General features: G+C 49.2%; 1 protein-coding gene and 1 pseudogene across 1 annotated transcript in view; both read right to left on the bottom strand.

The window, feature by feature from the left end:
• Nucleotides 1-25623, bottom strand: part of FAT2 (FAT atypical cadherin 2) — a 67707-nt gene that overhangs the window by 23046 nt on the left and 19038 nt on the right. The window contains exons 2-12 of the mRNA XM_036240143.1: nt 22291-25567; nt 21113-21427; nt 16421-16479; nt 14762-15073; nt 13606-13816; nt 11824-11963; nt 10941-11222; nt 9662-9872; nt 3467-7525; nt 1503-1699; nt 606-759 (exon numbers count right to left, since the gene is read on the bottom strand). Coding sequence (XP_036096036.1) covers nt 606-759; nt 1503-1699; nt 3467-7525; nt 9662-9872; nt 10941-11222; nt 11824-11963; nt 13606-13816; nt 14762-15073; nt 16421-16479; nt 21113-21427; nt 22291-25546 — 9196 coding nt within the window. The 5' untranslated portion in view covers nt 25547-25567. The remainder of the gene's footprint in view (nt 1-605; nt 760-1502; nt 1700-3466; nt 7526-9661; nt 9873-10940; nt 11223-11823; nt 11964-13605; nt 13817-14761; nt 15074-16420; nt 16480-21112; nt 21428-22290; nt 25568-25623) is intronic.
• LOC118616359 lies at nt 8272-9182 on the bottom strand (annotated as a pseudogene).

Raw genomic sequence — 25623 nt, 5'->3', positions numbered from 1 at the left:
CCCCACCCCCCCTTCCTCCCCCACCCCCTTCCTCCCCCACCCCCGTCCTGAGGGTCTCATCCCTTGCCCTCCCTCCTCCCCTTCTGTGCCCCAGCTTCTGGCCCTTCGTCAGGTCCTGATATGCACCTCTTTTCAAAAACTAAGTGTTTGTATAAATTCTCCTGCTGTCTTGAATGTTTGTTCCTACTGCTTACTACTCTTCTATCCCCTGGCTAACTCCTGTATGTCCTCAGTCTCATATAAAATGACCTTTCTTCAGAGGGCTTTTACTTAATTGGACTCCCAAGCCTAAGTCAAGTTCTCCTATCAAAATTCCCCTCAAAACACTGCATTTTCCCCCCTTAACTCAGCACATTTCAAACCATTGATTCAATGACTGCCTTTCCTATTAGATTATAGAGACCCATATTTTGCCTTATTTGTCTATTGATTATGTCCCCAACATTTAATACAATGCTCAGCACATTGTGCTAATATATGTTTGCTGGGTAGATGGATGGATGGATAAGTCAATTCCTGTTTCTTTCCCCAAGGAGCCTACCATAGTACCAGGCACTTGGCATTCAGTAAATAAATGGCTCAATCCTGTAGCTCAGGAAACCCACCAGTGTGAGGATCTAGTTTAAATTCATCTGCTCCAGGACCATGCAGAGTATATGTGATCTGAGCATTGGTATCAGAATCCAAGTCCGTTGCAGAAACTTTCAAAATGAAGTGTCCTGGAGATATATCTTCACTGACTTTGCCAGTATAAAGAAGCTGGAGAGGGAAGACAAAAAAGAGGGTAATTGTAGGACATACACTTAGATCAAGAGAGAGGCAGGGTGACACAGAGAGGGACAGAAGCAAAGGAAGAGACTGGAGAGGAGAGATGAATACACACACACATATACACACCCACACGTACACGCACCTCAGGGAATTTAGGTCTAATTCTATGAGGCCTTAAGGAAGTATCCCTTATCAAAAATGTAACTGCCGTGTCTGCATGTTTGTGAATATGGATAACCTGGACGAGGTTATCTGTGTTGGTCTGCATTACCCATGCAGATGTGGGCATAAGCATATATGAGCATGGGGGACACAGCGAGGTGTCTCTCGGCGCAGTCTCTATGGATGTATTTGGTAACAATGACCCAGCAAACAAGCTGGGCCGTGAAAGGGGTTTCTCCTTCGGCATGGCAGATTGTGTCTGGAGAAAGAAGAAGTTAATTTATTTCTGGGTATGTTTTGCAGAGAAATAGTTCTTTGTAGGGAGTGTAGGGGGAGAGGTATGGACCATGGGTCCTAAACAGCTTGATATCATCCCGATGGAGAGTCCAAAGAATTACCTAGAAGAATCCCTCCCAAGGCACTAGTTTGAGGCCAGCTGGGCAGAAGCCAAAGCAGGTGTGGTCAGTGATGGCCAGCCTCAGAGATGGTCTCCTGTGTCCTTCTCCTCCCTCTTGCCCTTCACTCCAGCGTCCTCGCCTCACCCCAGCCAGCCCCTCCCCGGCCCTCACCTGTGTGCACTGAGGGCTGTTATCGTTGATGTCCAGGACAAAGATCTCCACGATGACTGACGCCTGGAATTTGCCATCAGAAGCTGTGATTCTGAGCAAGTACTTGGCCATGTGCTCACGGTCCAGGATCTTCCTTGAGAAAATCCTCCACTCATCTCCAACTTGGCTAATGCCAAACTGGCCCAACGGGTCTCCGTCTGAAAACATAAGACAGGGTCCAGAAGCTGAGCAACCGGAATGGACCACAGGTGGCTGCCCACCTGACACTTTTAGAATTGCCGGAAAAAACAACTTTTTCCCCTCTTACCTAGGGACCCACAATTCTCCATTAAGTCAGTTATTTGCGGTTATGAAGCATAACCATGTTTCTGACTTCAAGGGCCACCTGTTTAATGGAATTATTAGTGCAAGAGGCACCACTCCAAAATATGTGGCTAACGGCAGGAAGGAAGTAGAGGAAGTTAAGGGAAGCACACTTGAATTCTATACAAGAACCTTCTAGGATCTGTTCAACAGCAGAGGAGTGGAAAGTGATCGGCAATTACTAAACTCTCTGAGGTCTTATTTTACAACTGAGGACATGGAGTAAGTGGAGGGTTATATGATTACTAGGTTTGCTTCTGAGTCATCTTTTCTTGACACCAATCATTGGTAAAGGAGATGGATTTCTGAGATTCTAAGATTCCAGAGTTCCAAGATTCAACTATTCTAAGAGTTGATGCTATATTGACATTATTATTCAGAGATTTTAAGACTTTTGTGTATTTATTTATTTATTTATTTATTTATTTATTTATTTATTTATTTAATTTTTATCCTCACCCAAGGACATTTTTCCATTTTTGTTCAGACAGAACGGGAGGGAGACAGAGAAAGAGAGAGAGAGAGAGAGAGAGAGAGAGAGAGAGAAACATCGATGTGAAAGGGACACATCGAGTGGTTGCCACCCGCATGACCCAACCAGGGCCAGGGACAAACTGCAACCGAGGTACGTGCCCTTAGCGGGAACTGAACCCGGGTCTCTCTGGACCTCAGACCGACGCTCTAACCGCTGAGCCAAATCGGCCACGGCTAGACTTTTGTGTTTTTAAAAGTCTGATATAAGATGATAACATTCTATTTTCCTAAGACTCCACATTTCAAACAGCTCTGATCCAGGATGTCTCCAGGAGTCTATGATTCTTGGTCAGAACTCAGGCTCATTAACTCTCCTGCAGACAGCTGTGATAGCCGAAGGACCCACGTCTGTGGGAATGGGAAGAGGGGGAAGGGACACTGAGAAGTAGAAAAACTCTTTTGGTCACTGGTTAGCTGGTTCAACCACTGGACAGGAATTGAGGTAATTTAGGTTTGCAATAGATATCCGCTGAGGGAAGCAGTTTGTGGGGTGTGGCTTTAATCCCAGTTCTGATGGAAGCTTGGAGTGTGACCTTGGTTGAGTTTCTCCCTCTCTCTGGGCTTTGGTTCTCCTATACTGAAAAGAAGGGATTGGGCTGTTATCCTACTTAGGGAAGTGTTTTTATTTTAACACTCAGGTCCTGTTGCTCTAGGCAAAATACTACTGTAAAAGAACAGTCACCAGATAGTTTTCATGGATCACTTAACTGTTGATGCCTCCTCCATCTCGCAGAAGCTGAGAACAGTTACAGTGTTTCATTTCTACTCTATCTACTCTGCCTAAAGTAATAAGAAAACCTCTTTGTAAAGCACTTTCCAATTTATAGGGGCTCTCAGAACTTTTTCAAGTTACATTTTATCAGCATCCCTGTCAAGTCAATTGAAAACAGGCATGGCAAGTCTGTAGATGGAGCAAATGGGGTTCTGGGAAGGTAAGTGATTTACCCAAGGTCACACTGTTAATAAGCAGCACAGCCAGGACTTAAACCCGTGTTTTAGGGCACCTCTTACTGGACGACTCTTTTCAGAGCAGCCCAGTGCCTTCATTCCAAGACAGGCATCCTTACCTGTGATATAGCAGGTGACCTGTCTATTCTGCTCAGAGATATCAGCGTCAAAGGTTTTAAGAGTGGCCACAGGTTCGCCAGGTTCACTGTTCTCAACCACAGATCCTCTGTAGTCTTCAGAGGCAAACTGAGGAGCATTGTCATTCTCGTCTGTAATGGAGACTTCAACCAGGACCTGAGAAGACAGCTGGATGGTCTGGCCATGGTCATAGGCCACCACATAAAAGTGGTAGGTCTGGCGGGTCTCACAGTCAAGTTCCTGGAGTGTGGTGATCCAGCCAGTCTCACTGTCAATGGCAAAGAGCTCATGGATATTACTATCAGGGTCCACCGGCAGCCTGTAACTCACCTGGCCATCATTCCCAGTGTCCTGATCATTGGCAGTCACTTGAATGACTGCAGTCCCCACTGGCATATTCTCAGTAAGGACAGCCTTATACGGGTCAGCCTCAAATATAGGCCTATTGTCATTGACATCCTTCACTTGGATGTTGACAGACACCAAGGAAACCAAATTAGTGTCATTATGGGGGCAATATGCCATCAGATCAATCTGGTACCATTTAGTGGACTCATAGTCCATGGCCTTCCTCACCTTAAGAGCCCCTGTGTTTCGGTCCAAGGAGAAGACACCATCCCTGTTGCTCTCTGGTGTGGTGCCCTGCACTAGACTATAGATGACTGGATCTTGAGCTGCCACTGCTTTGACAGAACCAATTTCTGACCCTTCTGGAAGGTCTTCAGATGCAGAGAAAGTATAAAGAGGTTCAGAAAATTTGGGCAAGGATACTTCATTATCAACTACCTGAAGTCGTAACAGCACCAAAGAGTCCCAGTGAGGAGGGCCCCCATCTTGAGCTTTAATTTTTAAGTCAAAGACCTGATTTTCCAATCCTACTAGGCTCTCTTTCACCTTAACAACACCAGTGATTGGGTTGATGTCAATGATCTGTTCATGAAAGTCCTCTATCGAATCCACTGAGTAGGTGACATCTGCATTGCGACCTTCATCTGCGTCATAGGCCAGCACCTGGATAACTGGGGAGTCTTTACTGACATTGGATGGAATGGACACTGTGTACTCAGAGGCTTTGAACTGTGGGGCATTGTCATTTTCATCTGTGAGGATGATCTTCACAGTGCAGAAGGCCACTTTCCCTCCTCCATCCTGAGCCATGACCTTAATAGCAATGACTCTTTCTGTTGAATTTTCCCGATCCAGTTTCTTCAGAGTGGTGATCTGGCCGTGGGGGTTTATGGCGAACTTCTCACTTGCTAGTTTATTGATGATGGTATAATCTACAGTGCCATAGGGACCACTATCTTTGTCTATGGCTAGCAACTCAATCACCTTGGTTCCTACCCTTGCATTCTCTGCTAACTCTGCTTCATAAACATGCTGCTGGAACTCTGGGCTATACTTGTTGGCATTTGTAGTATTGATATACACAGGCACAGTTGCTCGGAAGACCCCATCAGAAGCACCTACCCTCAAATTGTAAGAAGAATCCAGGTGCTTTTTGCAAAGGTTTAACATAGAAATTATTCCTGATGAGCTGTTAATGGAGAAGTGCCGGTCCTGGTTGCCAGCAAGAATCAGGTACTCTAGGCGAGAGGTGTCCCTGCTGTCGGGGTCAAGAGCTTGTACTTTGAGAACCAGGTGTCCACAGGTTGCCAGCTCACTGACATTGGCTTTATACTGAGGTTGCCTGAATTCCGGAGGGTTGTCATTGATATCAGACACACCGACAACCACAAGGGTTTCACCAGTGAGTGGAGGGTTTCCTCTATCCATGGCCCTGACCTTCACATGAAAGTGCTGTTGGGCTTCATAATCCAGCTCTTGGACTGTGGACATCTCCCCTGTGCTCCCATTGATCTGGAAGAATTTGGAAACATCCGAGCCATCCTCTACAATCTGATAGGAGACATCACGGTTCTGCCCTGAGTCCTGGTCAGAAGCCAACAGCTGGATCACAGGGGTCTGAGCAGGCAAACCTTCCGAGACTGAAGTGGTGTAGACCAATTGGGAGAAAGTGGGAGGATTATCATTGACGTCCTCCACCAGGACTTCCACAGTGGCTTCAGAAAATGAACCCAGAGCAGTGTCTGTGGCTCTGACTGTGAACACATGTTTGGTCTTAGACTCATAGTCCAACGGGCCTGTTACTGTTAGGACACCAGTCTTAAAGTCAATGGTGAACAGCATCAAGGGCTCTTCCTCCACAATGTTGTAGATGAGTCGGAGTCCCTCTGGACTCCGGGCCTGAGTGTGGAGAATTGGGGTATAGAGTGTGATATTTTCAGGCACTCTGACTTTATAGTAAGGACTCTGAAACAGTGGGTTAGATTTATTTCTTACAATGACAAGCACCTCTTCAGTAGTCTGGAGGGATGGGGTTCCTCCATCCTGAGCAATGACTTTGAGGTGATACTTATTTAAAGCTTGATAATCAAAAGGTTTCTTCAATGATATGTCCCCAAGATAGGGGTCAATTCGAAAATATCTGTAATCTTCTGCAAATGCATATGTGACAGCACCATTTACCCCCAAGTCTGGGTCATTGGCAGATACCTGAAAGATGACATCCCCTGGCTCTGTGCCATCTTGGATGATCGTGTAATAAGGCAGGTGCTTAAATACAGGGCGATTGTCATTGACATCCTCAACAGAAACTATAACCAGAGCCTGAGCTACCCGTTGAGGGGTTCGATTGTCCCTCAGTTCCACTGCTACCTGATGCGTGTCCTGCTGTTCTCGGTCAAATGCCACACCTCTTGTCTGCAACACACCTGCTGACTTGACCATACAAAACATGTCGGTGGCATTTAAGAGGAAGTAGTAAAGGGTGTCATTCAAACGATTGCCCTGGACACCAAGAATCACCAGTGCCTTTCTGTCTGGCAAGTTCTCTTTCACTGTTGCTCTGTAGATATCCTGGTCAAACTGTAAGCTTGTGTTAAGAGCTTGTGTCAAAGAAATTTTTACCAGTGCAGTATCTTGATACAGGCCATCAGAAGCCCTAATGGTGAGCTCCCGGGAGTGTCCCAGGAGAACAGGATTCAACACAGATATTTGACCACTGATGGGATGGATAGCAACAGCTTCATCAGCATTGCCAGTTTTGATGCTATAATTGACTTCTGAGTCATCATCGCTGGCCCACACCATGAGGAGCTCCATACCCCGATGGATGGGCTTCACTATTGCTACCTCATATATCTGGTCTGAGAATCTGGGGGGACAGTCATTTACGTCTCTGATATAGATGATGACCTGGGCGGGCCTGGGTGCAAATAAGATAGGGCTTCCTTGGTCATGGACGTAGATGCTGAATTGCAAAGAGGGCATGCTCTCATAATCCATCTCTGATATGATGGTTAGCGTTCCCATGCTGGGATCAATTTTGACAAACTTCAAGGCCTCTTGCTCCAAAATTTCATAGACTAACAAAGAATTAGCTTCTTTGTCACTGTCAGAAGCACGAATCACAAAGGGGTTGTTGTTTTCATCCATGATCATGCTGTACAACGGAGCTGCTTCACTAATTTGGCCCACAAAAGTCGGCCGCAAGAACATGGGCGCATTGTCATTTTCATCAATGATGTAAACAAGAACCATGACATCAGTAAATGCTCCTGCCATATTGCTGCCTCGGATTTTCAGCTGGTAAGAGGAAATTTTCTCATGATCCAAGTTCTTCTGGGTGGAAATGAGTCCAGAATATGAGTTCATGGAGAACACACCATCCTTGTTTCCCTCTCTTAACTCATAGGTAACTTCAGAGGAGCTTGTAGCTGAGACAAGGAGGATTGGAGAACCAACAGGGATTGACTCAGGAATTTCTACAAAGTATTCTGCTTTTGAAAAGACGGGGGCACTGCTTTCTGAAGGGTGGACGTGAATGATCACTGTAGCCAGGTCATGCCAACGTGGAGAACCTTGATCTTCTGCCTTCACTGTCAGAGTATACCGGGCGTGATTTGCCGGATTCAATTTCTGGGCTAGAGTGATGATGCCTAATCGGGCATTGATGTTGAAGAAACCCTCGCTGTTCCCTGAAACAAAAGACAAGTTGAAGTTAATCACACCCTCAAGAGGTACCAACTAGGCTTTCTAGATCAGCAAAGAGACTATCACACAAAACTTGGAGAGGGCAATATTCATATCCCATGCTATCCTGGATTTAGTTACGATATAGTATATAGGGTGTGTATAAATATAAATTTTATTATATATATGTATATTCATATATTATATATATTATTATATATGTATATTCATATACATATATAAGGTATATTATACATTAATATACATTAACAAATAATAAATGAACATTATGCTCCTTGAGGGCAGAGAGTAAGTCATGTTCATCTCTGTTCCTCCATAGCATCTAACTGAAGTATTATTATAAAAGGCAATTATTATTAAATATCATTAATTATGAATTATCAAACATTACAAATTATCATTAAAACTATTTGGATACTAGATACTATCATTTCTGTTACATTAATTACCTATAATTAACACTTATCAGTGATAGCAATAACCCCTGGCATTTGTATAGTATTCTACAATTTACAACATGTATTAGCATACATTTTCTCTTTTAGTCTTTTTTTTTTTGGTTGAAATTTTAAGGTCAATTTATTAAGTTCATTGATGAAAGCTTTGAGGAGAAAATGATTTCTCCTGAAAATTATTTCTTCTTGGAAAAAAAAGAAAAGACATCAACACTCTCTCAGCATAGCCACAGATGCTGTAGCAGTCAAGCCTCTTGGCAGACGGTGGTGGTCCATCAGTCGGTCATGTCACTCCCTGGGTCAGCAGGATAGTAGTCTGGATCATCCTCATCATCTTCCAGCTCCAAGTCATCCATTTCCTGGAACAAGACCCATCTCCCTCTACATTGTTTGCAGCACCCTCCAAGAGCCGGATATCAGATGTGTCAAGATTATGATCTGTTGCAAATAGCTGTTTCCCACTTAATTAATTTTTTCCTGCTTGTTCTTCTTCTTTCATTCGTTGCTTTTTAGTTTCCAAAAGTTTTGCCTCAAACTTGGCTTTCCAACTTAAGGGATTCTCCATTGTAACAGGCGTGCCATGAAATAATTGCTTTTCGGCTTCTTCTGCTTCTTTTTGTTTCTTTTCTTCCTCTCTTCTAGTTTTTGTTTGATCCACTATTTCATTTAGTTTTTCTTGCACAGCTGTTAGCAAACATCACCACCGATACCAAAGTTTTCTTCTGCCTAAAACGCTAATAATTTTTAAATGTTTGAGACGTCATTATCGTCTAGATTTTCCTGGGAGAATATTTCATAAAGGGGGGGCTTCATCTGGGTACGTCTCACTATATGTAAACTTGGGGGTAGCCTGGACAGTTTCGTCCTTCTCTCTAGCATCAGATGTCACAGTAATGGGGAAGCTGGGAGGATTTTCTGATAATACTGTAAAGGAGTCAGGATAGATGGACTCCAGCACCTCCAACTCGTTGCGCTGCTCCTGGCCGTCACCTGTCCTCCTGGCCCTCGTTGCAGCCCGTGGATCGCCCAGGCATCCAGGCGGCGAGCTGCAGCCGGAACCACGGCTGCGCGGGGAAAGCGGGCAGTGGCCGGGTGGGCGCAGGCGCAGAGTCCGCGGCAGGGAGGCCCGGAGCCCAAAGCCAGGCCCCGCCTGCTGAGCACCAGCCCCGCGCCGGTCTCTCTTCATTTTTACAAAGACTTTCTGGCACAGGCAATATTATCCCATTTTTTGAGATGAAGAAAACTATTTAAGAGATACAAAAGCATGATGTGGCCTTAGCAAGAAATGAAAATTATTCCTAAAACTATGCCATGCATCGTATAAAGTGTTTATAGGTCCCTTATATTGTATTGGCACAAAGATATTCTGTTTTAAAATTTTGCATGTACTTATAGGCATCCTCTACGTGCATGGTCATTGGTGGGTTTATATAACATATATGTAAATTCTCCTGTAACATGAGTAGTCCCTTAGTTGTTGTTCTTAACCATCTCTGGACGTGCATTAATTAGGTCACTGCAGTCCAGGGAAATGCTCTCTCGAGGGATAGCTTGCCAAAGCTTAGAGAGCCTGGCCCTTGGTTGACTTCCAAATCCATGCCTCTGGTGCTTCTCCTTATTACCAAAGCCCCTTCTCCCTTCTGGACTTATAGCCAGGCCTCTCACCTTTCAGAAAGGAGTAGTGGACCTCAGCATTGGCTCCCCGGTCACCATCTGTGGCTCGGACTTGGAGCAGCTCTGTGCCAGGGGCCGTGGTGTCAGGAGCACTGGCCTTGTAGTGGAGCTGGGTGAAGTGGGGTGGGTGGAGGTTTCCATCCTCCACGTGAATGGACACCCACACGAAGTTCCTCTTGATGGGCATCTCCTGGTCTCGGACCTATGGGCCCAAGGAGGTAATGGGGTGAATAGCAAATGGAACGGGATGAGGCTGGGTTAGAGTAAAGTCAATGAAATGGAATGTCAATGAAAAATATACCGAATTGTCGCTCTGTTCCTTTCAATTTTGCTTGTACTTATGCTCTTTTTTCTCTTCAAATAAGTCTATTAATTATTGGTTACTTAGTTATTTTCATAGATAATTTTACTTTAGGAGAAAGGCAGAAATGAACAGAGAAACAGTATTTTCCAAATTAGGTCTCCGAGAATATTAGTTTTTTCAAGATGTTAACATGTGCATGGGAAAAACATTCTATGGTCAAGTAAATTTAGGGAGCACTGAATTAAATGAAGTTAAAGTTTTCTTTGCTGCAGGACTTCTCAGAGCTTTTAATACATATCAATGTGCCCAGATAAACTAACATATAAGAACCCTGAACCTTGAGTCAGGAAGGTTAGACTCTGGTTCTGGTTCCATCAGAAAGAACTGGATCGTGGTGAGCACATCTCTCTTCCTTCTCTTGGCCTCAGGTGTAAGACAAGAGAAATGGGTAGGACGAGGGCTTGGACCAGAGGGGGCAAGTGAGGCGTGTAGAGCATAAATGTAAGGAGGACTCTCTCTCAGGGCCCTAAAAGTGCAAACACAAGACCCTGAGAGCGAGTCCTCCTTAAATATTGGGCCCTACATAACTGGCTCACCTCACCCTAGTGTTTGCTCCGGGTGGGATGGTCTCTGGGTCCCTCCCAGCTCGGACACTACATAAATCCACACTGTGGTCATGCAGTTCATGGAACAGGGAGAGAACTTTTGGGGGATATTTGGAGCAGGTCTAAGATTGCAGGAGTTTACTTGGCAGCTGTCCCATCTCTTTCTTCTCTCCCAGGCATCCCATATGGAAGGCACCTCCAGCGGGCTGTGAAATGTCACAACTCATCTCATGGGTTATCACTATGAGCATCAGTACACCTGGCCCATGAGGGGAAGGGGAACTTTTAGCATGCCCCCAAGCATCCACCCCCACACATCTGTATGCAAGTACATCCTTACCCAATGTTTCAGTGAACTCACCATAACTGTCAGTGTGTGCTGGGAGGGCCCTGAGCTCAGGTCCAGTTTTCCCACAGTTACCAGAACACCACTGCTTGGGTCCAGCTGGAAGAGGCTGGCACTTTCTGGGTCTTGGCTGCCATGTATGGTGTAGATGAGGCCCTTGCCCTTGTCTTGATCTATGGCCTGGACTTGGAGGAGTTCAACCCCAGGCAGCGTGCCTTGGGGAACTCTGACCTCATAATGAGCTTCCAGAAACTGGGGCCGATGGTGGTTGATGTTGGCAATCATGACAATGTAGACCTAGGAAGGAGAGTAAGACCAAAGGTAGACCGAAAGCTGCGTAAGGTCAGGGACCTTGTCTGCCTGGCTCCCCACCTTATCATCTGTGCCTAGCACAGTGCCTGGTGTGCAGCACTCGGTATTTGTTAAATGAACGATAAAACTGCAAAACCACAAGGCTTTCCGGTAACATGCAATCTAGTGGTTTTCAAAAATAATTTTTTTTGTTTGTTAAAGGACGTTTTCTTTACATGAAATGTGTGAAATCTCAATACATGAAACAGATAAAACTCTGGGGGAAGCCAGAGTGGAAATCCAGAGCCCCACTTGCCTGACCACCAATCCTCATACGAATGGTAGCTCCATGGCCCGCTCTCTTTCATTAAAAACTGCTAATCTAGACAAACCCTTGATATACAGAGATCTACGGTAGGAACAAGGACACCCCCCAGCCCCAAGATCACAGAAGTAGAAAGTGTGTCGGGTAAGACCGGGATGCGTAACCTTGATTCTAATGTAGCATTCTTCAGGTATGCCACACCTACAGAAAGCCCTCGTAGTCTCATCCCAACTAAGCAGGACTCCCATTTCCTCTTGGGTGTTCCCTACTGAGGCTTCTAACCTGGGTGGCGATGGTGTGGAACCCATCGGTCACCTCCACGGTCAAATTATAACTCGATGTCTTCCTTGTGTCGAGAGGCTTGGCGATGATGATGCTGCCCGTCGTCTTCTCAATGTCAAAGTCCATGTCTTTGTCCCCACCTGGAGTGGGAGTGGAGGGGAGCATATACAATGTCAGTGCCTTAGGCAGCAGGAACACGGCATGGAATCGGCTGGCAGACATAGAGGAGGTGGGAGTAGATGCCAACCTTGGCGGGAGGGACTGTAGGCATTCGAAGAACCTGAACCAGGGACTCTACCACTGTTCAGAAAATGATATCTGGGTGACAAGCTGGAGCTTATTCCCCAGGAATCTAAGAAGCTGTCATTTATCTTGTTAAGTTACTGTCAAGTTATTATCAAGATCCAAGTGATGATATGGAAAAAGGTGACTTTGTGTGAACTGAAGAGTCCCAGAGGAAGACCAAAATCAGTCACAGAACATACTCTGCTACTAGGATTGAGACCTGCGGGAGTAATGGGGCTCCGGGGCTCTGCCTCAGGGCTTCCAGGCAGTTTGCATGGCCCAAAGGTGCTGAGGCACAGGAGGAAATGAAAATAACTCTGTCAACAAGAGGAAATTGATTTAATGAACCATAGAATCCAAAATATAGAATTAGCATGCAGTTATTTAAATGTCTACTAAATAGAGATCTGTGACATGGAAATATGTTTATCATATATTTTTTTAAAGTTAGAAAAAATATTTTAATATAACCCTCACTGTGTGTGTGTGTGTGTGTGTGTGTGTGTGTGTGTGTATGAAGAAAAATGACCAGAAGGAAACACATCAAAACTGTGACAGTGGATTAGCTTCTGGTTAGTAGGAGTTTAGGTGATTTTTATCCTCTTCTCTGCATTCATTTGTGTTTTCTAAATGTTCTTTAGAGTACATGTATTCATTTTGTATAAAAGAAAGCAAGCCAACAATGAAAAAAAGCAGTGAATCAGAACTGGAAGTAAACCCAGGAGGCCAAAAGCTTAGGACAGGTGCATACCCAGTCTCTGAACCAGGCTGGGAAACCATAATAGGAATTCATGGCTCATGTGGTGTAGTGCTGAAACTCTTAGATTACAGATTCTTAACCTGGAATCCCTGGCTGGGTTTCAGAGAGTCTGTGAAACCCCAGATCTATGTTTGGGTGTGCAACTTTCAGAGAAGAGGGCCCCAAGCATGCACCCGATTCCCAAAGGGGTCTATTCTAACAAAATCTCGGGTTAGAGACAGAAAGGATTTTCAGAGAAGGCCATCAGAACTTGGACCCAAGTAGCTTCTACAATACGAATGGACACTCCCCTGATCTTGAAGATGGAACCTGGGATCAGAACAGGAAGCATGGTCCCAGCGTACAGCTGGCCTCGGGCTCATGGTCAGTGAAGTTAGCACCACACCGATTTGCACATGGAGGCAGAAGAGGAAACATACAACTTGTGCTTTATCCTCTGGATCTCTCGGGACCACCCTCTTAGGTCTCCCAGGCACCTGGGGTAACAGACACTGCCCAACCCTGGCTGTGGTTACCAGTGAGACCAGGAGAGTCCAGCCGAGATGATAGCTCGTGCGGAAGTTCGGCACAAGTGGTGCTCCTACTAGTCACTTCCCCGGAGAACCAGGGAAGAGGCAGTCGCCACTCGTGGCCCAAAGAGGGACTGCCAGGGAGCGGGCCCTTGAGACGGCCCAGAAGGACTGTGCCGTGAGGACTAGGGTTGGTCTGGGAGGGGCTGGCCTTCCTCGGGGCCTCACCTGAGATGTTGAACCAGAAGAGGCCGGGTCGGCCCTCGACACTGACGACTCCCACCATGTGGTTCACGGGGTCTGTCTCCATGACTGTAAAGCTGTAGTGGGGCTCGTCAAAGGCCAGTGGGACGGAGGAGGGTCGGGGCTGGGGGATCCACTCGATGTGCAGCCGGACACTGGTCGAGAGCGGTGGCTGCCCACTGTCTGTTGCCTGGATCTGAGAAGAGGCCACAACTGAAAGTGAGGCTTTGTCTGGAGGGTCCAAGACACAAGAAGACCCAGGGGGCCAGGCAGGAGCCAGGCTGCCCGAGACTGACCGAGCCGGCCTCTCGTGCACGTTCACTCCTTCAGCACACGGTGGAGGGTTACTGTAAACGGCACAGGGACTGGCTGCAGGCACAGAGGTGACCAGGACAGAGAACCTGTGCTCAAGAACCTCATGAGTAGTGAAAAAATAACCGAGTCACGATTGAACACTTACTATGTGCTAGTTCCTAAACCAGGCTTTACACACGTGGACCCTCTACCCTCCCGACAACTGTAAACACAGTGAACTGGGATTTATGAGCTCTCCTCATTATCAGGCCCTGCTCTGAGAGCAGTATGTGCCACGTCCAATTTAGTCTGCATGACAGCCCTGAGAGGCACCACTATCGCCCCCTTTGCAGGAGGAAACTGGAGCTCAGCACGGTGAAGTCACCGCCTGGGTTGCCTGCCTGCCCGGCAGGGGGCTGGGTTGGATTTAGTTTGTCTGATATGAGATCCCACCCCCTCGCCACTTGCTGTATTGGCTTCCTGCAAGGAAAAGGTTCTTAGCCCCATTTTACAGATGGTAAAACAAAGGCTCCAAGGGGTTAAGTAACGTGTCCAAGGCCACACAGGTGTAAGTGGCAGAGCTAGGATTGGCACCCGGGCTTATCTTGATTCCAAAGCCCCAGCTCCTCTCACCAAAATCCGTATCTCTAAGAAGAGAGCCGATTTCCCATGCAAGGACCTTATTGCCCTCAAAGAGAAAGGCTCAGAATTCTGATCCTTTGGCCGATGTTAGGGCTCCCAGTCTCTCTGGGAGTACCACTTTCACCATGCCTGGCGGCCGGCTCCCTCCTCCAAGAAGATCCCTAACTGATAATGTCACACTCCTCCAGGCCTCCCTCCCCCTCACCGTCAGGATGTTGTACTCTCCGGCAGTAAAGGTGTTGCTGGATGACACCACACCCGTGACCGGGTGGACACTGAAGCCCTCCTTGTCACTCTCCTCAACACTGTAGGTGACCCTGCCATTGAGCCCCTCATCCAGGTCTGAAGCCACCAGCCTGTACACAGGCCCAGGGGTCACCGGGCTCAGCCTCTCTGGAAGGCGGACGTTGAAGAGCTTGTGGGAGAACACAGGGGGGTTGTCGTTGACGTCCACGATGCACACCACCACCCTGGAGGTGGACCTCAGGGAGGGCTCCCCGTTGTCCAGCACAGTCACCTGGGGGAAGAATTCGGCCTGAGTTGGCAAACACAAAGCAAGCCCACCACCACCCTTGCTTTCCACAGCCTGGAAATTCAGCCTGCTCTCTGCTATTCGCTTGTGACTTTTAGTATCCCAACCTCGCCTCCTTGGAACCCAGCTCTCTGGCAGCCTCGCCCACAGGAAAGCCAGCAAGGGCAGAGAAAGAACCAGAAGGAACCGGAAGAAGACAAAGTCATGGAGTCTGAACAAAAGCTGGCTCCCTTCACGCAGGAGGCCTTCTGGGCCGTTTCTCAGAGACCATTTTCTTTTTATTTGCTCGTAATTCTCATAAGCTTTGTTCTCCATTTTCTTTAAGCTACTGGAGGTTAGAAAAAACAAATGAGAAGATGTTTATGAAGGAGTGGGTGGTGCCTTTTGAGTCAGACAGGCGGCTCGATGCACGAAATAGAACCCAGAGTGAGAGAAACGACTCCCAGACGTTTTAGATCAGGGAGTACTTCATGTAGGGGCGGGTTGTCCCGTGCATCAGTGACCCGAGGGGTCTGAGACAGGGCCTTTCTGCCTAAATGGTTCCAATTTTTAAAAATACGTTGGAGTTTAGAGAGAAATGCCTTTCCTGAAGTCCGGAGAATGCTTCGGTCTCTGAAGGCCAGTTAGCTGCGGCCTGTGAATCATACCTGTTTCTTGCAAAGGGAATGTGCAGAGCCTGGGAGCACAGAAGACAGAGTTTATGCAGTTCTGCCGAGGAGTGTGTGTCCCTCCCACCTGACGTCTTTAAGACTAGAAGAGAGATGCCTGTTCGTTGCTTATGGATAGCTCAGGAGGGGGCCTAACTAGAGTCCTCGGATTTAATTCCCTTTGGTGAAGATCGATGCCTCGCGTTGAAATGGGCACCAGGTGGGGATGCTTATGTGATTTTAGACACGTCCTAGAAAGAGCACAGATCTAAAAGACAAGGGTCTGGGTTTTCATCCTGGCTCTGCTACTGACCTTGTGTTTGACCTTGGTGACTCTGGATCATGGGGATGGGCTGGAAATCAGACTGAAGTGTAGAGCACGCGTGTACCGCTCCTTATTCCTGCACTCACTGCAGACATTACTAATCAATCCATGCTTCCTGCCCAGCCTGGACATGGTTTCCGATCCCTTCCCTTCCCAGTGCTAAAGAGCCAGCAAACGCCCTGAGAGTCCTCACCATCAACCACAGCAAGGCTCAGCTTAAGTAGCAACGCCTCGGAGCCTAGCACCCTCCTCGGCCACAGTGCTTGGAGACATGCGTGTGGCCCTAATGCCCAGCTGGGCTCCATGGCCTCCTTCAGGAGGGTTTCAAATCCAGTGAGTGGGTTCACCACCATTACTCACCTCCAGGATGTGTTCATCCTTGCTCTCTCGGTCCAGCTGCCGGGCTGTGGTCAGCAGACCTGGGGGAGAGATGGTAGGAGGGAGACCTGAGCTCCCGGGGCCACATCACTGGGAGTAAGGTGGAGGGTTACGTTCAAATCCTTGATCGGAATTCTGGTCTTTGGAAAACGAGAACATGAGGGGACGTGGAACTTTAGAGAAAGGGACGAGCAAGTGGGAGAAGACAGCGGAGGTGCTGGTGTCTGCAGAGGTCCCACCTATGCCTCACTTTCGCCAGGAGGAGGGTGCTGTGCACAACATGTTGTTGAGTGAAAAAGGCGGCTTTTCAGGAGTTACAACGGGGACCACAGTCACTGTCTTCAGTTCACAAGCAATCACTGACTAAGTGGTAGCTTTCGACTCCTTTTACTATTATTTATTCACCTGGGTCCTGGTGCCGGCTCTTCCATGACCCCTGGGGCAGATGAGCCAGAGCGGGGCTCCTCTCAGCTCATCTGCAACTTGAGGAAGGGGGGCGTGGTGGTCTGTTAAGTCTAGTTTTAATTTTATGAGGCGCTATGGCTGTACACGGAGGCCACAAAGGGGAGAAGGTGCCAGTTCTTTGCAAGCATTGGGCAAGTCAAGACCCGGGTTATCAGGGGCCCAGGGGCATCCAAGTCCATAGACTGAGAGGTCACAGCTGGTAAGGAAGGTCTCTTTTAAATAAAAGCAGACCTATTCTGGAGTCAGTGGGTCATCCGAAAACTTTCAATACATTTCTTGATCTTGTTTAGGTGATTAAATAATGGAGTAATGGAATGATGTGTGGGCACGGGGGCCCCATGAATGGAAAGGGGTTCGGTGTTGGGGTGGAGATGCCAATGGAAAGGGGAAGGTGATGTGAGGGGTGGGCTCTGCCAGGGACATGTTCCTGCCTTGTGCGGTAGGACCCAGTCATCCCGACTTTTTCTTCCCTAACTGAAGGCAGGCGTGGGAGGGATCATGGACAGCTCCTGGGAAGCCCACAGCCAGAGGCCCCTCCAGTCAGAGAAGGAAGACACATTCCTCTGGGGCAGTGTGAATATTGTCCCAGGTCACTCCACCCACGCATCCCCAAACTAAGGAGCCAGATGAGGAAGGGCCCAGGGTCGGCCCCTCCCCCTCCCTGGAAGAGGACAGGGGCCGGGGGGCTTTGGCAAGTAAGCCTTCCTTCTCGCTCAGTCCGTGATTCTTTCCTGCTCCATCTCTCCCTTTCTCTCCTCTTCTCCCTTTCTCTCTTCTCCCTTTCTCTCTTCTCTGTCTATCCCTCGCCGTCCTCCTTCTCTTTTCTTCTCCGGGTCTTCCTCTCTCCCTTACCCCACTTTGCCTCTGAATCTCAGCCACTTTCTGTCCCTCCGCCCCTCTGGTTTTTCTTGCTCTCTCACCACCGCGTTCTGTCGCCTTCTAAGGGCCAGGGTCCCTGGACTTGCTGCTTGACAGTGACCTGTTATCCCCCACATCCGTGCTCGGGGTCGGTGTCAGGGAGCCGGTGTAGAATGGGGACACGGCAGAGCCACCCTGCGGGGCTGTGTGAGGGGCCACTGAAGGTCGCCCTGGCCTGAGGGGGACGTGGCCAGTTCAGCTCGGGTCATTTCTGTCTCCCAAGCAGAGTGTTCTCATCGCCTCTTCTTAGGCCCATGTTGAGCCTTTCCTCCCCCTTCTTCTCGTCCAACAATTGTCCAGCTGCTGTTGCTTCCATCTCTAATGGATTCCAGAGCCTTCTACTCCTTTCGCCCTGGCCCACCCCAATCTAGGTCTTACCTCGACTCCCTTCCCATCTTCCCCTCCCCCCTCTGCCCTCCATCAGGTTCCTAACAGCCAACCTCACTGAACTCTCACATGTCCAGATGTTCTTCTGAGCTCCCTATATCTCTCTCTCTATTAACTTATTTAATCCTTACAACCACCCAGGAGGTAGCTATTATCATCTCCATTTTACAGGTGCAAAACTCAGGCATAAAGCAGTTAAGTAACTCTCCCAAGATCTTACAGTTAGTAACCGGTAGAAGCAGATACGCCCTTAGAAAGTTGACCTCCGTGCTGTGTCTTTAGTAAGACCTGGGGCCTCTTCTCTCCAGGCTACTCCTCCTGCTGCCCTCTGTGCCTGAGGCCCTTCCAGACTACTGCCTGTCCAAGTCCTCCCTGTCCTCCAGCTCGGTACAGCCACCCGAGTCACGAGGCCACCGCGGAGCCGCCACACGGAGCACTCCCAGCACCTACACACGCGTCAGCATGTGCTCACTGGCCCTGGTTCTACAGATGTTTGTTTGGACCTTCATGCTCCTGAGGGACGGAGTTTCTCAAGTCCTGAAATTGCTTGATATTTTTCATCACATCTTTCCACAGCACGTAGCTTAAATGCCTCATAAGGGCAGGCACCTTGCACCTTTGCCAAATAAGTGAATGAATCCTGGGCTTAACAAAAGATTGTGGATGCTGGCAGAGATTCATTCATTCGCTTCCCAGTTATTTACTGAGGTTCCACTGTGTGCCAGGCACTGAAGATATTATAGTGGGCAGAAACAATCAAAGCTCCTTTTCTAGAAAGCCTTTGAAGTCTCGTGAAGGACATGGTAATTAATGGAATAATTACACAAATGAATATAATGCTCTCTGTGATATGTGGTTTCTGAGAGGAGGAGGGTAGACGGTGCTAGGGGTGTTTTATAGTGCTAGGAAAAGCTTCACTAAGGAAAGACAGCTGGGCTGGGATCTGAAGAGGAGCAGGAGTTAGCCAGATAAAAGGAGAGGAGGAGAGACTCATGGCAGAAGCAACAGCTTAGGCAAAGGCTTGGTCCAGGAGAGGGTATGGCCTGAAACAGGCCGTGCAGCTCGAACCAGAGAGTGGCGGGGGGAGAGGCCAGATAAAGCCAATAAGGTCAGCAGGGGCCAGGTCAGGCACGAGTTTGTGGCTTTATCCTAAAGGCGTGGGGACACCATCCACGGTTTCCAAGCAGGGTAGTGGGACAATTCCTGGTGGTGGTGTTAAGAAAGCTGGGCTGGGAGCTCATTGCTGATTATTTTATTTTTAGATCTTTATGCTGGTAAAAATGTCTTGTCTTCAGCTGCAGGAAGACTAAGAAACATCTCTGCCCTCTGGCATTTTGCCAGACCCCCTGCCAGGGAACTGTTGACAGTAAACAGAATAGGGATTGGGAAGACATGGAGAAGCTAATGCCTTAGGTGAGAGATCCCTTCCCTCTTCGGCAAAGGGAAGGACAGGGTGGAACCGGATAGAGAGGCCGCCAGGCCTGTTTTCCAGGGTAAACGCATCCTTCTAGGAATTCTGGTCTATTCCCCAAGGTCAAAGGTTAATAGGAATCATTCCAAACACACGTCACTGAGCAAGTAGACACGTGTATCCCTCACCCCCTACCTGCCCCAGGACCCCCAGGCTCGTGCTTTTCTTAGTGTCCTTGTCTGAAGGACGGGGACTGCCTGCTGGTTCTCACCCCTCTCTCCAATGTCGCCAGAGTGAATCGTGCGAGCCGGAGGATAGAATCTGAGGTTCAGAGGACAGAGCGTCAGCCTTCTCTGCAGGAGGGTTGTTGTTAGTCCTCCAGGAGGAGGATGTGGCCTTGGAGAAGGAGCCTCAGCAGTGGGGCCAGCGGGAGCCAGGCAGGGAGCACAGTGGGGACGAGGGGCTGTGGGACCAGAGGACATGCACCTGCTCTACCAAGGGAGCTACTGGGCAATCGTGCTCCTGAGGGAAGGCGCGGAGGGGGGGTCTGTGCTACCAGATCTTTTAGGTTTTTAAGAACAACCAGAGCCCTGGTCGGTTTGGCTCAGCCATTAGAGCGTCAGCCCATGGACCAAAGAGTCGTGGGTTCTATTCCGGCCCAAAGCACGTACCTTGGTTGCGGTTCGGCCCCCAGCCCTGGTTGGGGTCATGCAGGAGGCAACCAATCAGGGTGTCTCTCTCACATCAATGCTTCTCTCTCTGTCTCTCTCCCTCCCTCCTCTGTCTGAAAATAAATAGAAAAATATCCTCAGGTGAGGATTTTTAAAACAACAACCACCAGAAACCTGGGGTGTTTTGTGGAATTTTCTAATTTTTAAATGTTGGCAACAACTTGAAAAATCATTATTTAAAGCTTGTGCAAGCCAAACAGAACACCTGTGTGGGCTATACCTGGCTCACTGCCGCCAGCTGGTGGCCTCTGGGACCCTCTAAACCACACGCGGCACTCGCCTCAGGTGGCCTTGGGCCAGGGACAGGTATCTGTGAGACGGTCGTCTCCGCTGAAGCGGATCTCTGTGCGCAGGCTTGAGAGCAGTTTGGAACTCGGGTCAAGAAGTTCATCCTGTGGCTTGTGACTCAGGGGAGTCATCAGCTGGGAGCACTTGGAGGTCTGAAACTGTCCCAGGCAACCTGCCCGCATCCCAGGTCCCCAGGAAAGAAAGCTGACCTATCTTCTTTTCCCATAGAGACGGACTTTATATTTGAGGACAGTCATTCTCAAACTTAGCACCCAGCGGAATCTCCTGGGTACCTCGTTAACACAGATTTCTGGGCCCCACCCTGAGTTCTGGTTCGGTCAGTGTAAGATTGGACCGGAGGATGTGAATTTCTAACAAGTTCACCGGTGATGCTGACTATGCCGGTCCAGGACCATACTTTGAGAAGCATTGTTTTAAAGGGTCCCCCTCATTTCAGATTTCTCAGGTCCTTACCTGTGAGGGGATGAATAACAAAGAATCCCATATGGTTCCCACTGGTGATGTTGAAGGTCAGCTTCCCTGTGGAGCTGGAGTCCGGGTCCCGGGCCTCCAGCTGCAGCACAGAAGTGTGCAAAGGTGCGTCCTCCCGGACGGAGGGGTAGAACACGGGGCTGGACATCCGAGGTGGGTTGTCGTTGACATCCATCACCTCGACGTAGACTTCAGTTACAGCAGAGAGGGGTATGGAACCCCGATCCACTGCCAGCACCGTCAGCCAGTAGCAGGACACAGATTCTCGGTCCAGGGGTACCAGAGTCTGAATCATTCCTAGGGACAGTCGATCACCAAACCCAAAATATTTTAGAGCTCAACGTAGCTTTAGAAACCACCTTACCTAACACTCCCCAAGCTGTTCTCTGGAAAGGATATTCATGTTCCACGAGCAAAGGAAGCCCTTGGCAATATGGCGGGGGCTGCTGAGTTACACCCGGGGGAGTTCATGTCCGCACTGTGGAACCTCTCAGAGCCTTTCTCTGCTAACGTGGGCCCAGGACTCTGGCATGTGGGCATCTGCAGGGTGTCCAGAAGACAGTGGTGGCTGACCTACTTTCTCCTGGCTGCTTCAACCCAAGTCCTACTGATTGCTTTATTTTGAGGGATTTCCTGACAGTTGTCCTCAAAGGGGTTCCTTCATGCTTCAAGCATTATAGATATAATTTAAGGGTTATGGATTTGATAAATAATTGCGGTTCCCCCCTCCATTATCTTCATGATTTTAAAGACATAGCTCCACAAAGTGCTTCCTAGGGGCCTGCACTGTTCAAGAAGTTGAGGGTTCATTAGAGAGCAAAGAGGCTTGCACACATACACACAGGTGCTCAAGTGCTAGTGATACGGTTCAGTCGACTTAAATGGATACACACACACATGCATATATCTATGCATAGCCTCAGTATGACAAAAATAGATGAAAAATAAAATGAAAGGTCGATGGGGAAAATAAAGAAGGGACAGCTGTCATACTTTCAACAATAAAGATGAAAAGTGAAATGAAAGGGACAGAAAGAAGAGTCCTAGTTGTTGCCTTTCTTTCCGGCCTGCAGTCTGACTTCCTTCAGGACGGTCCCCGACGCCCCGTAGGCCCGTCCTCTCCCGGCACCGGGCACTGCCCCCCTCCCCGCTCCGGGTACCTGTGTCTCGGTCGATGCTAAAGGCTGTAAGACTGGTGCCAGCCCGCAGGAAGTACTGGAGCTCCCCATCCAAGCCACTGTCCTCATCGTGGGCAGCCACTACTGTCACCTGGGTTCCGGGGGGGCTGTTCTCCTGCACCTGGCCCTGGTGCACAAAGGAGGCGAAGCGGGGAGGGTGGAGATTCTCATTCACATCCAGGACTATCACCTCCACGTGGCAAAGGGTCCTGCGAGCCAGGGGCCTCCCACTGTCACTGGCCCACAGGCTCAGATTGTACCCAGCCCTCCTCTCGAAGTCCAGCTCTTTCTCCAGAGTGAGGGCACCAGTTACCAGGTCCACCTGGAAGGTCCCATGGACGTCATCTAATAGACCATGGTGCACTTCTCCTGCTGGGCCCAGGTCAGGATCAAAGGCATCCAGAAATGTCAGGATGGTTCCTGGGGGCAGGTCCTCCGGGACCTTCAGGCTGCTGAGTTCTGTGACGCACTGGGGAGAGTTGTCATTGACATCTTCCAGCGTGATGGTAAGGTCAGTGACAGAGAAGAGCTGGGGGTCCCTCCTGGGCTGATCCCTGGCCTCCACCTTGAGTATATACTGAGGTTCCGATTCCCTGTCCAGCTGTCCTGTGACAACCAGTTCCCCAGTGAGGGGATGGAGGGAGAACTTCTCTGTGGGGCTTAGCAGGGTGTAGAGCACCCTGCCATTGTCATCTGAGTCAGCATCTTCCGCCTTCAGCTCCGCGATTGTGGTTCCGACTTCTGTGTCCTCTGAGACGGTCATCTGGTATCCACCAGGGGGAAAGCGGGGTGCATTGTCATTCCCGTCTTTCACGTTCACCGTCAGCAGCTTCCAGGAGGACTTCGGGGGAGCGCCCAGGTCGTACACGGTTACATTGAGGATGTAGAAGTTGGTGGTTTCATAGTCCAAGGGGGCAGCTACAGTGAGCAGCCCCGTTTCCAGCTCGATGTCGAAGCAGCCCTCTTCATTGCCATCTGCGATCACATAGACCAGTTTGCCATTGAAACCAGCATCGGGGTCGGTGGCTGCGAGGCGGGCCAGGGGAGTGTTGAGAGGAACACTCTCCTGGATGTCCATGGACTGAGGGGCGTGGTCCTCAAACTGTGGGGTGTGATGATTGAGCTGATATGCGCTTAAGGAAGTGAAGTACTCATCGTCGGAGTCCTGGTTTGAATGCTCAACAGAGTGGAGGATGGTGTTTGTGAAATGGGTCAGTACCCCTGTTTTATCACATGTTATAGGAACCTCGAAACGAGGGTCCTTCACTACGGTAAGATCCAACGTTGTGGGCGTGGCATAGTACTTCCCATCCGAGGCTGTAACTTTCAGAGAATAATTGATGGGTTGACCAGCTGTACGATTCATCAAAGAACGTTTGAGGAATATCACTCCAGAGAAATGATTCAGATCAAAGTACTCTAGTTCATTGCCTGACACAAACTCATATTGTAGGTTCTGAAGCTCATCCACATCAATGGCTGACACAGTCATTACTGGTTTTCCTACTGGCCAGTCTTCACGGATAGACCCGGTGCAGTTGACTTCCTCAAACATAGGCTTGTTGTCATTCAAGTTATTGAGGCTGAGAAAAACAGATACTTCCTTTTCCTGGTGAAATGGGGATCCCCAATCTGATGCCCGTACCTGGAAGGTATAAATTCTTTTCATGAGCTCATAGTCCATGGGTCTGGAGGTGGAGATGATCCCCAGGTAAGGGTCGATAGAAAAGGGCACATCTTTTGGGTGAGCAATGGAATAGGTGACATACCCGTTCTCTCCATGATCCCGGTCTGTGGCAGCAACCGTCAAAACACTGGTGCCTGGAGGGATGTTCTCATCAAAGGTGCCAGTGTAGGACGGCCTGTTGAAGATGGGGGCGTGGTTGTTGCAGTCCACGATGTCAATGATCACCGTGGTGGAGGCCAGGCCCGGTGAGGTTTTGATGTGCAGCTGGTAGTGGGCTTGGTCATGGAAGTCCATGAGCTTCGTGGTGGTGATGAGCCCAGTGCGAGCATTGAGTTTAAAGCCTGCACCCTCTGAGGATGGCTTTAGGACATACTGCAGGTTGGGGAGGGCTCTGGTTACTTTGACCATCACCACGCGGCTGCCGGGAGGGGAAGACTCACTAAGCTGTACTCTGTAAACATCCTTCTCGAACTTGAGGGAAACCAGTTTGGAAGGGGGTAGGCGAAAGCCCCTGATCTGGGAATAAAAGGAAGGACTGCTCCCACTCCTGGCCTGCAGGCTGAGGTTGAATCCATGAAGGTGCTCCAGCCAGTTGATGTCTTTGACAGACACCAGACTGAACTCACTGCTCCGGGCGTAGGACTTGACAGCCTTGAAGTACCTCCCGGGGTCACCACCAACAATTTCCAGTGAGTCCACTTCAGCACCTGAGCTGTTTGCATCGACCACTACGGTGGCATAGGCGGCACCCTCACTGCTGTCTGGGGGGGCCACCACCACAGAGGCGATGGCCGGGGGCTTCCTGAGAGCAGGCTCAACATGGATGACGAGTGCAGCCAAGTTGCCAAACCCATTGCCCTCTGAGATTTTGCGCATGCGGTCCACGGCCAGCACCTGGAGCTCGTGCTTCCCTCGCCAGGTGACGTTGAGCTTCCCCGCCAACGTGACCACGCCGCTGGTGGGGTGGATGGCGAACACCTCCGATCTTGTGTTGAAGGTGTAGTAGAACTCGGCGTTCTGGCCCAGGTCGGCATCGGTGGCGGTCACCTTGCAGATGGGGCTCTTGAGGGGCATGTCCTCAGAGATGGTGACTCGGTATGAAGGTGGGGAGAAGAGGGGCCTCAGGTCATTCTGGTCCAGGATGTGGACCACCACGCGGGTCAGAGCTTCGAACTCCAAGGTCTTCTCCGTGGCCTGGACGATGAGGGTGTAGCTGTCTCGCACCTCCCTGTTCAGGAGGGCCGTGGTGCCGCTCTTCGTCCTGATTCGCAGGAAGCAGAAGTTGCCCACCACGTGCTCCTCTGTTTTAAACACATTGGCCACGTCCCCCGAGATGATCCGGTACCTCACCGCCCACTGGGGCTCGGCCATGTACATGCCCATCTTCACGGAGCTCTCCACGTAGGTCTTGGGGGCAGAGTTCTCATAGATGGTCGCATTATAAAGCGGGTGTGTGAAGTGCCAGGGCGTGGAGGTGACTCCGTCCAGGGGCTTGTCACAGGTTGTACAGTGGAGCAAGCAGACGACAAAACCCAACGAGGCAGTAATCATGGTGGGAAAACTCCCGAAACCCTGAGGGAAGAAAAGGGGGGGGGGGTAAGTTAGGAAGAAAACGGTTTCCAGTGCTG

This window comes from Molossus molossus, unplaced genomic scaffold, assembly GCF_014108415.1.
Source record: "Molossus molossus isolate mMolMol1 unplaced genomic scaffold, mMolMol1.p scaffold_m16_p_4, whole genome shotgun sequence".
Taxonomy (NCBI): domain Eukaryota; kingdom Metazoa; phylum Chordata; class Mammalia; order Chiroptera; family Molossidae; genus Molossus; species Molossus molossus.
Note: the sequence above shows the minus strand (reverse complement) of the source record. Positions and strands in the feature narration are given on the sequence as shown.